The sequence below is a fragment of the Microplitis mediator genome, chromosome 7, assembly GCF_029852145.1.
Source record: "Microplitis mediator isolate UGA2020A chromosome 7, iyMicMedi2.1, whole genome shotgun sequence".
NCBI classification, from domain to species: Eukaryota; Metazoa; Arthropoda; class Insecta; order Hymenoptera; family Braconidae; genus Microplitis; species Microplitis mediator.
In genome coordinates, this window is record NC_079975.1 from 1,855,388 (window position 1) to 1,868,487 (window position 13,100).

Below are 13,100 nucleotides of genomic sequence, written 5' to 3' on the forward strand. Positions count from 1 at the left end.
ACCGATTAAGCAACAGAATGTAATTAAAACCGGGTTGGAAGCAGTTATTTATTTAGTGGAAACTCATATTAGATCACAAATGGATTAAATTCTAAGATACCTGTAGATTGAATAGGAAGAGAAGTTTCACAGTGAGGTGCTGTAGGAGGATCACCAGCAAATAGACGTCCACGAGGCTGACGGTCAGTACAATTTGCGCAGACACCCAGTCCTGGTAGATCCTCGGAACAAACGCGAAAGCAGCATTCCTCTTTCTCGTTACCGTGCAGTGCTCTCATCGCCTGTTCACCAGTTTCCGGTATGTTCGGATCTGCAAGTTAACGCACACCAAACACACACAGTTAACCTGACAGTTTACTTAAACACTCTGCCACCGGGATACGTAAATCAATAAACCAATTAATTCATTATCCAATCAATCAATCAATCAATCAATCAATCAATGGATCAGCCACCTTCTGCTGCCGCGGCTACTGGTTCTATCGGAGAGGGTGCCAGCAAATGATTTACCCATCTCAATTAGACAATTATCCCAGCGGGATCAGAGACAACCGCGGGTCTTTTGCTTAATCCATTGAGAAAACTTACCTCTGCAAAGGAAAGTCGGCTCGCCGGCGTACTGGGTCGGATAAGCAGGCGCACGGTCACCCGGAAGTAGATAAGGGCAGCGCTGTTCCACGGATTGGCAGAAGGACCTGCAGGGCCGCAATCTCGAGTCAATGTTCCGATCCGAGCCCAACGATGCTGCCGGCCCTTCGTGAGCGAAGTAAGGCACCAGGGTGCTGCACACCCATTTTCTATACGCCTCCTGTAACATAAAACGTCATCATCACCATCAGTAATTGCCAACCACCAGCCAACCCGTTGTTGTACATTTAATTTAAAGAGACATCAGTCTCCGAACAGACGTAAATCCGTTCTCGGTTACAGTTTTATCTCTGATAGACTACCCGGCAATCTATCTAGATAGCCAGGGGGTAAGCCTGGAGAAAAACCTCTGGTGGGTGAATTTATTCGAGTACCGAGTTGGTAAAGCAGCCCCCGGGTGCTACCGCACCTAGTCCTCAACGCGCCCTGCCCGACAGCCTGATCTCCTACCGAGGTCGGGCATGCTCGGGTCACCAATGAGATGGGTCAATGCCTGACCTACATACTTTCAAATGCACGTTCTACCCAGGCTGGTAGTAATTCGGCCCACACTAAAGTTAGTTTTAAAAAGTTTATCGCGTTATGCGTCTGATGCCGGATCGCTGCCAAGAATTACAGCTGATTCGAGTAAATCGTCCCTTTGATAAATGTTTCGTTTGCTCTTTGTCTTTTATCATCCAAGTACTGCTAAACTGTTACGTTTTATTTAAACTTGGGACAAGTTGGGAGGACAAAAAAAATCAACGATACTAGTACTTGTTCTTGTACGAGGTAGAAACTCCTGACACTACTTGCAGCAAGCACGTGTTAACATGGAAATCTTTGTTCCCAACTAGTAGCGCCCGAGGCCTGGAAACACAGACAGATTTTTTCCGTCTGTGTGGGTAAAGATAAAAAGTCGCTGAAAAAGACCGATGTAGAAACAGAGACAGAGACAGAGGTAGAGGCAGAAGTAGAGGAAGAGGAAGAGCTAGAGACAAAAACAGGAAGAGAGAAAGAGAGGAAGTTGGAACACAAGAAGCAGTTGAAAGGGCGTTAAAATCCCACATGGCTGTGTCACGTACAAAGACACATTTAAATCGCTAACAGTGTCGTGGGCCTACGATTAAAGAGAACACGACAAATGCACCCTCCGGGCGTGTAATTGGGCAGCAGCATGAGGTAGAGGGTTAAAAAAAGCGGATGAAATAGTACCGAAGAGCGGGGAAAAAATAGTAAAGTGCCAGAAGTGAAATAAAAATGTGAAGCTCGCGCTGGGGGATCGTGGGCGTGGCTCGCGAAATTGGAGAACTAACGGCAGACACGTCCGTAACATAGCCGAGGTGGTATTCCAGAAAATATACCACTCAACACGGTCCAGTTGTGTATCACATTGTTCGGTTTATTTTAAAGCATTATTATCCTCATTCCATCAGCCACATCAATTATTATTTTTATCCTTTGTCGTGAAATGTGCTTACGACAGGTTTCTTAAAACCACCGAGTCTCGGTTCGGCAAATAGACTTTGTATCAAGAGAATGGAGAAACTCCGTCAGTGAGTTCAAGATATACGACATAATCAATTTAGCTGTCGGCAAATCTACGGCGCAGCTATAGAGCACGAGATAAGCCACCGAATCGATCATCAGTTGTGATTTCCGTTGACGTGTATTCACCGGGACCGAGGCTGCTTCGCAAACCTTATCCATTCCGAGGAGGAATATGGAGCGAGACAGTTGCAATGTTCTATAACTGTTGTCTCATCACTAATCAGAAGACGAATTCCCAATCGGCCTCAGGCGTTGAGGGCTTCCAGACGCTCAATCGAGGGTTCTTGACCATCGGGCTAATCGATCGGTTATATATCGCTATTGTCAGCATCCAAATATCTCCCTCTTGCTCTGACTTGGATATGCCTCAGATGGCAATTCCGCATGCGACTTGTCCTCAAGGTGTTGTCGTAGTCTCTTTGGACGATTCCCTTCAGTTGAGCTCCAGTTTCAATTCCTCAGGCTCATTAGGGCTTTATAACCCGTCAAGAACTACCGAGTCTCTGTCCCATGTGATTGCTACCTCTACAGCTTGGCACAGTTTCAGGGTATTGTTAGCTCACGATATTAACGAGTCAGCGTTATTCCTGATGCAGCGTTCCTCGAATTCCCTTTCTCGGACTTGCTACTTCTTTCTTCCTTACATTATCTATCGAGACTGCTCCCAAGAAGGACAAAAGTCCCGAGTGCCCCGAGATTCGTTGCTGGATTTCGGTGGTCTAATTTTGGGGCACGTGAATAGAGCTAGGATTTGAAGCTGGGCTACGAGAGCCCACGTAAGAGGGTAGAGATGTAGGTGTAGGCGTAGGTGTAGGTGTAGGTGTAGGTGTAGCGAGTGGAAATGATATCGCTGGTGGTGGCAGTCCAAGTAGTAGTAGTAGCAATAAGTAGTAGAGCAGTAGTAGCTGTAGTGGTAGAAAGAGAAGGTTGAAGAGGGTGGTAGATATACCTGGAGTATCCTCCAAACTGGCTGACCCAATTCTCTCTTTCTTTCTCTTGTAGTCGTACTGCCTCATACCCGGCAGTCTCTCCTCCCCCAGCCCGTTCTCACTCCGCTTGGCTCCTCTCGTTCGCTATCTGCATCCCCTGCTGTGGGACGAACAGATGCTACTGTTTCCATTCAACGGCGCCTTCTTTCTCGAATATTAATACCGTCTCTCCTTGTTTTTTTAAAAAAACTATTCCCGGTAAGTTTACAATAAATATTTCCCTGTATTGTTTCCTCTGCGGTCACTTTTCGGATATTATTTTTTACTCCTTTCTCAGGCAGTTCTTTTAGCCGGCAGTGCCAGTGCGAGAGGTTTTTATTTTTTGTTAACATTTAAGATTGAAACGGGTAAGCTCTGTATGCTTGGGGTTTTTGTACCTTATTGTGCGCGTCTAATTGGCACACTTGGAACCTGCCTAGGATATATTCTGTGGTGGCTGCAGAGCACTTGACTCGAGTGGACTGGCTCTTTTGTAAGACACGTACTTCGTGATGCTGTTTAGGCATACTATTGTTCCTTATAAACTTTATACTTTTAGAAAAAAATTTAAGAAGGAACAACGAAATTTATAGTTGCTGTCAAACAATTCCGTCTATTAACGCTTTGATAATTTTTTTTTCAATACTATTAAGTGTTTTTGTCCGAAAAAAGCAATTTTGTTTTTAATAAGAATAAAAGCTCTGGGTCATAGAGAAATAAATTCACAACTACTCCGCAGAAATTCCACGGAAATTTTATAAATTAATGAGAATAGATGTGTACTATCTGTTGAACATCTGTATGAACTCTAAGCGTCAATATTATGCCAAATCTTTGAAAAAAAAAATGTTTTTATTGATCAGTACACAGGACAGGGCGAGTAAAAATTTTTTGCGCCAAAAAATCGTTTTTTTCTGTGTAGAGCAGACGAGAAACTCAAAAATAGTACAGGGAAATTTGGATTTCAAAGAAATGTCGAGTCTAAAAATTTTTCAATGAATTTTTTAAAAAATTTCAGCAAATATGCAGAAGTGGCTCCAGCTATTTTTGCATGGAAAAAATTTTGACTTATAAATTAACCGAAAATCACCGGGTTACCATCGTACGGATAACGAGATCTAGTTTTCAGAAGAGCAATATCTCAAAAATAAAATTTCTGGCAAAGTTATTTTTTCCATGAAATTTAACAAACGGCTTTTGCTACAAGACTTAATATAATTTTAATTCAGATTTAACAAAATAAATATTTGGCAAAGTCTATAAGCAGGACTTGACCTACTTCGTAAAGCAGGACTATTGAACCGGTTTAAAAATAAATTCGCCTTAACAAAAGTATATAAAAATTAATTATGTTAATTTATTTATAAAGACTCCATTTGATGGACGCTGCAGTTACAGAAACTTTGACTGTAATTCCAAGTCATGCCTATAAAAAATGAGCTTATAATTTCTTCATTATAAATTTTTTTGTTCCATCAGTCCTCAGTCTGTCATAAAATCCTTCATTAAAATTCTTATAAAAATATATTTTCCCCACTATCAGACTCTAACTTAAAATCCTCCCATCGGCCTCCTTGGGAAATAAATTTAAATACATAAATATAAACATAAAGACAACAATAAATTATACGTTTATTAAAATATAGTTGTGTCGGTGCCGAGCCTCAATAAATTTGAAATAAAGTGTTAACTTGAAGTTAATTGTCACGGCAAATCCTCACACAAAAGTTATCAAAGTTTAAATTAATACTGACACAACACCAGCCCCAAAGTTATAATTAATTGAAATTGGATTAATATACAACTGACTAAGATTTATTATCTAAACAATATTATTTAAAGGAACAACTTATCGCATTACTCAATATCGATATTTAAATAATCCATAAAATTTAAATATCCCCAAATAATTTGTTAACATCCATAAATCTCAAAGCGGGAAATTCACGACCCGTAGATCAAACAGCTGAGATTAACGTACTACATTAAGTAACCATGTGTATTAGACAGATCCAAAGAGAGACGGCAAGTAAAAGCAAAAGCAATAGCCAAAGAGTTTTAGTTGGTACGGTGACCTGGTTACCCGCCGTGTATTTCAAGCTATCCACTGAATTTCTACGTGGCATTTCCTCTACACTAACCAGCCACCCCTCCCCCCTCTATCCACCCACCCGCCTATCAACCCTCTGCATATTCCCGTGGTTCTGCTGGTGTACTGGTGTACGGCCACCAAGACTCCTACCCAGTTTCCACCGGCTCTATATTATATATACATATATATAAGTATCAAACTGGAAACTGTACGTTCCTCCAAGAGTTTTCCGTCATGTACTACACAATACAACCGCAAAGGCGATTATCAATAGCAATACTGGCATTATACCCCTACATAGATGTATTTTATACTTTTTGCTCCAATACACACTTCAGTACGGTCTTTGCACACTAAATCTTATACTTGCTCTCAGTAAGGGAATACAACGGACTATAGTTCGCTTCAATCTTCATCAATGCACTTGTTGTAGGCGGAAGCACCGAAGTTGTCTATATAATTTAACTTCAATGCACTGATACTCTTCCGATATCGGTATCGTACTATCGCTGCTGGTATATATATATATGTAGTACTTTATTTCTATGAGATTTTTCTATACTTTTATTGTGATTCCGGTTTTTTTACGAACATCGATAAATGCGAGAGAAGTTTTAATAATCAACGAAGCGAAATAGGTAGAGAGGAATTTAAATAATAATGATGATGATAATGATAATAATAATAATAAATCTTGCTGGTGATTTCTTATCTTGGGTGCAGTTGCTTCCTGCTATAGTGTCGTTAGTCGCTTTCATGCAGATATTTTTTTCGGTTTATTTGTGGAGCTTTTTTTTTTTGAGAAATCTGTTGTGAAATTTCTCGACGAGATGAAGGAAAAAGATGGGGATGTAGATGCAGATGAATAAAGTGGAGGAGCCGTGGGAATCGGAACGTGAATGCATGATGTAAGGCAGAAAATTGTTGCCTATGCTGGCGCCCAATAAACATGCCTGTGTGTATTTGTGTGGGCGGAAGAGGGAGGGAGATATTTGCTGAGCGGAAAACTGAGGGAAGAATATTTCAAGCCTCGTGACATCTTTGTACTGAAATAGATGTCGGTTTCATTAGATACAAAGGTTGTTCGAGTGAAAAAAATACAGGTTAAGAATGCTTTTCTCTCTAACATCATTATACTAGCTTTTTGTATAAATATTTTACTTTATTTTATTTTAAACATTTTTTTTTTCGAGTGCTTTTTCGGAGATTAAAGTTACAACACAAAGCTGATGTTTATTCAAACCACTGGAGTTTAAATATTATATTTTTTCAATGCCTCTTTGCTTAGCGTTTACAACAACCACTAAACCGTATTTTAAATATCGTGTTTTTTCAGGATAATGTTATTTATTGCTGGGAAAATCTCTTTTCAAAAATTCACGAGAATTATGCTCGACTTTTACTGTCGTGCTAAAGTTTTTCCGGTCAAATGTGAGTTGACACTTTCGATCAAAGTTTGTCCCTATCAATTGTTAAATTTATTTCAAGTGATTCATAAATTGACTCCATTCAATCTTTTGTCATAATGATTTTCCCGAGTCGAAATATTAGACGTAAGTTGAACATTCTTAACGTTTTAAACGTGAATTGAACGTTTTTAACGTTTTGAAAGCAAATTGAACGATTTTTTTGTATTTTGGTTCGTAAAAAATTGGTAATTTCATGAGTTATGATTTTAGTTTAATGATAACATCAATTAATTTATTTCAATATTTGTAATCACAATTTTCATAACTTCGATATCATAATATGTGAAAACATATAATAGTGTTAAAAATAGAAGTATGAAACTGAAAAAAAATTTTTTTCAAAATACGAATTTTTTATTTAAGAGCCAGAAAGGCGGGCGACAAAATTTGAGGGAATTGATATGATTATAATCCAGGAGTACAAAATAAAATCGATGAAAAAATTTTTTTGGTATGCTTATGTTTTCTTATTGTAAGTCTAAATAGGTTTTAGTTACGTTTTCGATTTATAATACTCCAATCTATGTTTTGAATCAGTTGAAAGCTGTCAAAATGAGTTTTTAATGTCCAAAACGTTCAATTTACGTTTAAAACGCTGAAAAAGTTCAATTTACATCTAATATTTTGACTCGGGTTATTATAAATTTATTTAATTTTTCAAAAAGTCCAAGTGAAGTTCGTCGGATTTTCCAACCCAGAAATCATAAAAAATGCATCGCAAGAATCTATTGATCACAAGCTTAAATTTGATACCCAACATGTAATTTTAGTAAAGTACTGAGATTCCGCGTTTACAGAAATTTATTTTATTTCAGTGGCAAAGTTCATAATCGGTTGAATATTTTGAAAGATTGAACTTTTATTGAAAATGACAGACATCCGAGTGCTCTTATAAGTGTTCCATTACGGATACTAAAAATATCTAGTTATTTGTGCATCTTGTCAGTTATTCATGGAAACAACTTTCATATATATTCGGCTGTCAATTCCGAAAGCGAGACCTCAGAATTTTTTAAGCCATCTAGTGGATTTTTTTGAACTCCACTCGATGTTATAAAAATATTTGTTATTTTTGAATGCTCACACAGAAAAAAAAGTCATCTTGAGTCAAGAAAATATTTTTGAAGACAAACATTTTCGGGAACCAAGTCAAGATTTTCTTGAGCCAAGAGAATTTGTCTTGGTTAAAAAAAATTCGTCTTGGTCGGAGAAGATTTCTACTTTATCTGAAAAAATTTAGGTCTCCAAAAAAATTTTCTTGAATCAAGAGTATTTACCTTCAGTCGAGAATTTTTTTTTCTGTGCACTAAGAAAATTTATCTACTTGTCAAAAATTCCTGGAATTCCAGTATATTAATTTTTAAATTTCCAAAATGGCCGGAACATAGAGAAATTCCCGCGCATAATTCAAAGGAACATTCCGAGAAATGAATAACAGAAAAATGCATAAAATTTGTTAAATTAAGTATAGATAAAAGTCAAAGTGTATGAGAGAATAAACACAAGATGACGTGAGAGTTATAACGCGTGTTTGTTGCAATTTAGGATCAGACATATGGAAACTATGTCTAACCCACTAGCAGACACTTGTTCCAGTCTCTTGTTTCATCTTGTCTCCTCATCCAGTAACTTGTCTTGTATACATCCTCTAGTATGCATCCTCGCAGCCTAGCTTACTGAAACATATTTAAACTCAGCATCTACCAGCAGAACAGCATCTGCATAGCGAAACTCTCAACATCGCTTGCTACCACGACGACTATTAACTCAAGTGGAATTTTATCCAGGCTTTTCCATTACCGTAGTTTATATTTCTCGCGCTTTTACGCTCCCCTACACTCCTCACACATTCAACCCTTCAGTTCTGGCTACACAGTATTTAACAGCGCTAATAGCCACGGCCTTGCTACTATTTTTTTTATTAGTCCAAGCAAAGTCATCCAGCCCGCGGCGTTTCTATTTTTTCACCAAACTTCCCCCGACTTTTTTTTATTCCTTTATACTCGCGACTTGCTGATTTGTTTACTTATTTGTGTTCCAAAGAGTTTGTTGAGGTTTTTCCCGTGCGCTAGTTTTTATTTACCCGATGGAAATCCACGCGGAATTCTTGGTGGAACAAAGTCGCTTATGTAAATCCTGGGCTTACCTCATTTTGCGGGATTTAAAATACTCTAGGCCATTATTGCGGTGCTGGGCACAGCAACATCACCGGGGTCAATTCCGAAGATTCTTTGTGAAAGCAACAATTGGTTTTGTCGGTTAACCAACTGAATTTATACCAGCTACCAACATCTCCGAAACAGTAATCAACCGAATAGTACCCAGTAATTATTTAATCGCCAATTTCACTCGGGTTTAATCATCTAAACTCTTTTTAGTAATTTTGTAGCTGTAATTAAATAGCGAGTGGCGCGCGCGGACCAGGGTTCGAAACCCGGCTGGGGTAAAAGAATAAATTTTTTTTTTAAATGCCACCATATTCTCTACTTGGACTTCCAGACACGTAGGAGTTGACTACTGATAAATAAAATAAATGTTCATGGAAATTTCATTACGAATACGCTGTAAAAAGAGCGGTGTTAAAAATGGACTCGTTTTAACTCCGCCCGGTGTAAAAATGAAATTACTCCGGTGTAGGAGGAGTAATACACCGGTGTTAAAAATACCGGTGTTAAAGCGGGGTAACCGGAGTAAAAGCGGAGTAATACCGGTGTAAAAGCGGGGAAACAGGTGTAAAAGCGGAGTAAAACCGGTGAAAAGCGGAGTAATGCCGGTGTAAAAGCGGGGTAAATTGCGTCCGCTTGGAGTATTAACTTTAAAGATTATAAAACACAAAAAATGTCAGTTCTTTATGAAAATTAATAAAAAATATCATTTATTAACAAGTAAGTAAAAATATTCACAAAGTAAAATATTTTAACACCGGTAAAGAATATCTACACCGGCGGCGGCGTTATTTTAACACCGGTCTAGAATATTTACACCGGTGGCGGCGTTATTTTAACACCGCTTTCGGGGGTAAATTTAACACCGAAAATTTTAACACCTACACCGCTTGGACTTACCCCGGTGATTTTTTACAGTGTAGAAGCATAATTACTAAATTTCAATCACAATCTGAATCGAGTTATCAGAACCGAACTTTCAATAAAAATCATAAAAATTTCTGTAGCAGCCATAAATTGGTAGAATTACTAAACTCAATACTATGGAAAACTCATTGGTCGGACAATTTTCGATTCGCTCGGGGCACTATTATTATTTTTATTATTGATGTCTAACATCTTGGCACAGAAGTCATCATATTACCAGCGGAAACTCATTGACACGAAATGAAGCGTAACTGAGTGAGTGTGCACGAGAGAGTATGACACCAGGCGGAAAACATGGTGTCGTCATCGTCTTCAGTGATTGAACTTATGTATAGGTACGTAGCTCGACAGTACATAATACTTGTGGTGCGATATGGTGTGCAATAGTTGCCTCAAGGGGACACCAAACCACGAACCAACCAACCAACCCACTATACAAGTCTGATCGCCACTCGAGCGTAAGATTATATCGCATAAACTCACTACCAGTTCTACCCTCTTATTAAATTTCTACCGACGTTTTCGTATCCGCGAAAGCGTAAATAAATATATCTATATCTACATCTACATCTACATCTATATATATTATTTATATACGTATATAGATGTGCAGATATAAATGTGTGTGTGGGTATGTGTGTGTGTGTGTGGGTGTACAAGACCTAGAAGACGTGTTTACAGGAGCAGTTCGAAATAGCAATTTATACGAGGGAACTATCGAGGTCTCACTGCCGGGCTCTATTGAAAGTACGAGAACGTCGTTTAGCAGCTTATCGATTCGTCAGCGGCCAATATGCCAAGCAATAGCTTCCCTAGCCTAGCTACCAGCGAGCTAGGTGCCCTAGCTCTAGGTCAAGCGGTTAGACAACTTTATCGTGACCCTTTAAGAATTCTGTGTGATAGCTAAATATCCCAGCCAATATATAGTCCGCCGAACTATCCAATGTCTGTAGAGACCGCGGCATCGAGGCTGCCCTAAAAATTTTGTAATTAAACTGATAACACCGATAAATTAACGGTTACCAACACTCGTCCTATTTGCTGGACCGTTTTTTAAAAAGTTTTTCAATACATCGCCAGTATTCATTTTGTGGTTTTAATTCCAATAGGTTATTTTTTTCCTGCGCGAACATTGTGCGCAGTTGGATTACATTTTGTGCGAGCTACTGGTAGCCTGAAAAATTGTGAAAATTTTACTGACCGACAATTGAAAGGAAAATTCTTTCAAAAAGCAATGACGTGATCATTGTCTTCAATTTTTAAAAATAGCCCGAGTCGAAATATTAGACGTAAATTGAACGTTTTGAACGTAGATTGGAGTATCATAAATTGAAAACATATTTATCATAAAACTAAAACTCATTTAAACTTCCAATAAGAAAACACAAGCATATACCAAAAAATTTTTTTCATCGATTTTGTACTCCTGGATTATAATCACGTCAATTCCCTAAAATTTCGTCGTCCGCTTTTCTGGCTCTTAAATAAAGAATTCGTATATTGAAAAAAAAATTTTTTCAGTTTCATACTTCTATCTTTAACACTATATATGTATATCTGTTCATATATTATGATATCGAGGTTATGAAAATTGTGATTACAAATATTGAAATAAATTAATTAATGTTATCATTAAACTAAAATCATAACTCATGAAATTATCAATTTTTTATGAACCAAAATACAAAAAAATCGTTCAAATTACTTTCAAAACGTTAAAAACGTTCAATTTACGTTTAAAACGTTCGATATTTCGTTTAATATTTCGACTCGGGAGAAGACAGTAATTATGGTTAGAAGTGTCACTTAGTTTAAAAAATCCCGCTAGATGGCTAATGATTTCTGACCTCTCGCATTCTGTGCGTACAATTGGTCTCTATAGAGAAGAATCAACGATCTCATTCAATGAAAAGATTGTCGCAATATCACTAAAAGACTCAGACCAGCGAACAAAAACTATTCCTTTATACTTTTCAGCAAAAAGTTTATGAAATAGCTCAGACAAGAAGTTTATCTGCTACCAGAGTAATGATTCGCGAAAGTAAAATGGCTCACGACAAAACTAGTAGATAAATGATCGGCTCGAGATGGTAACATTTACTATCTTATCTTATCGTCATTGTCCTTCAACTCGATGACCAGCCAATGTGTCCAGCATTGCGGTGGTACACCTGACCTGGGTGCAGCACTTACTGTTGGTATGTATAGATGTCTCTATACATATATAGATTTACATATATATCTGAGTGTATGTGTGGCATACCCATGACTTTGTATAGAGTATCTAACTAACGGGGGAGTAAAGAGAGAAAGAGATAGAAGAGAGCAAGAGGCAGTATAGCAACCTGGCTTTCCTCCATCGGTCGATAAAGGGCGCACCATTGTCGCGACATTATATGAGTGTATATAACCCTGTAGTAGTATAACTCGCTCGCTAAATTTCACGGTGGTTGCTGGCTGGAAATCCACTGTGTGTTGTGTATTACGAGCGTCTATTCTCTACAACATGGCGACTATCATGGGAATAACATATTTAATATACACACAAACGCGTTCCCTTTTTTTTTAAGCGAAAATTCACGAATGCAGGATGAAATGAACGCACTCAAATCCAAAAAACTCAATAATTTGCCAATCATAGATTATTTTTTTTTTCAGTTTAATTTTTTTATATTTTTTATATTTCAACGTCTAGCGCTTAAAGCTTCAATACATTGTGTGCCATCGACTCCAATCAGACTTTACGAGATCGTTTCTATCGCTAAGCGTATTTTACCAGACTCAATTCAATATATATGTATATATATATGAACAGGTATAAAGGTATGAGAACTTTTATGATACGAGGTCAGAGAATCTCTGGCAATAAGAGAACAGTGTAAAAAATAGTTAACGAATAGATTATTTTTCATTTTTACAAAATGACTTTTTATTGTTAAATTTATAAACGTCAAAAAAAATTCTTGTAATCTTTTTTTTTTTTTAATTCTTTTATTAAAATTTTTTTCAAGCAAATTGGACTGATGATTGTTGAATAGATACTTAAGCGGTTTTAAGAGAAAAGAAGCTCTTGAAAAAATTATTTTTATAAAGATGAAAAATTTATATAAAGTAAAACTTAAGTTTCATTTTAATAAAAAAAATCGTTTGCGTATTTTGTATATTTTTTTTTCGCGGGTAATTATTAATTTAATTACTCAATATTTGCAGCGGTTCGAATAATAATGTAACCGACTAGTGTGTATGCAGGTTATTAATTTATCTGAGTAAAAGATATATGTATGTATATATTTTAATTATA

The 13,100-nt window shown here is 37.3% G+C and overlaps 1 protein-coding gene across 1 annotated transcript in view; it reads right to left on the minus strand.

Moving 5' to 3' along the window:
• Nucleotides 1-13,100, minus strand: part of LOC130671371 (uncharacterized) — a 52,010-nt gene that overhangs the window by 7,146 nt on the left and 31,764 nt on the right. Inside the window, exons 2-3 of the mRNA XM_057475224.1 lie at nucleotides 589-808; nucleotides 101-310 (exon numbers count right to left, since the gene is read on the minus strand). Coding sequence (XP_057331207.1) covers nucleotides 101-310; nucleotides 589-808 — 430 coding nt within the window. The remainder of the gene's footprint in view (nucleotides 1-100; nucleotides 311-588; nucleotides 809-13,100) is intronic.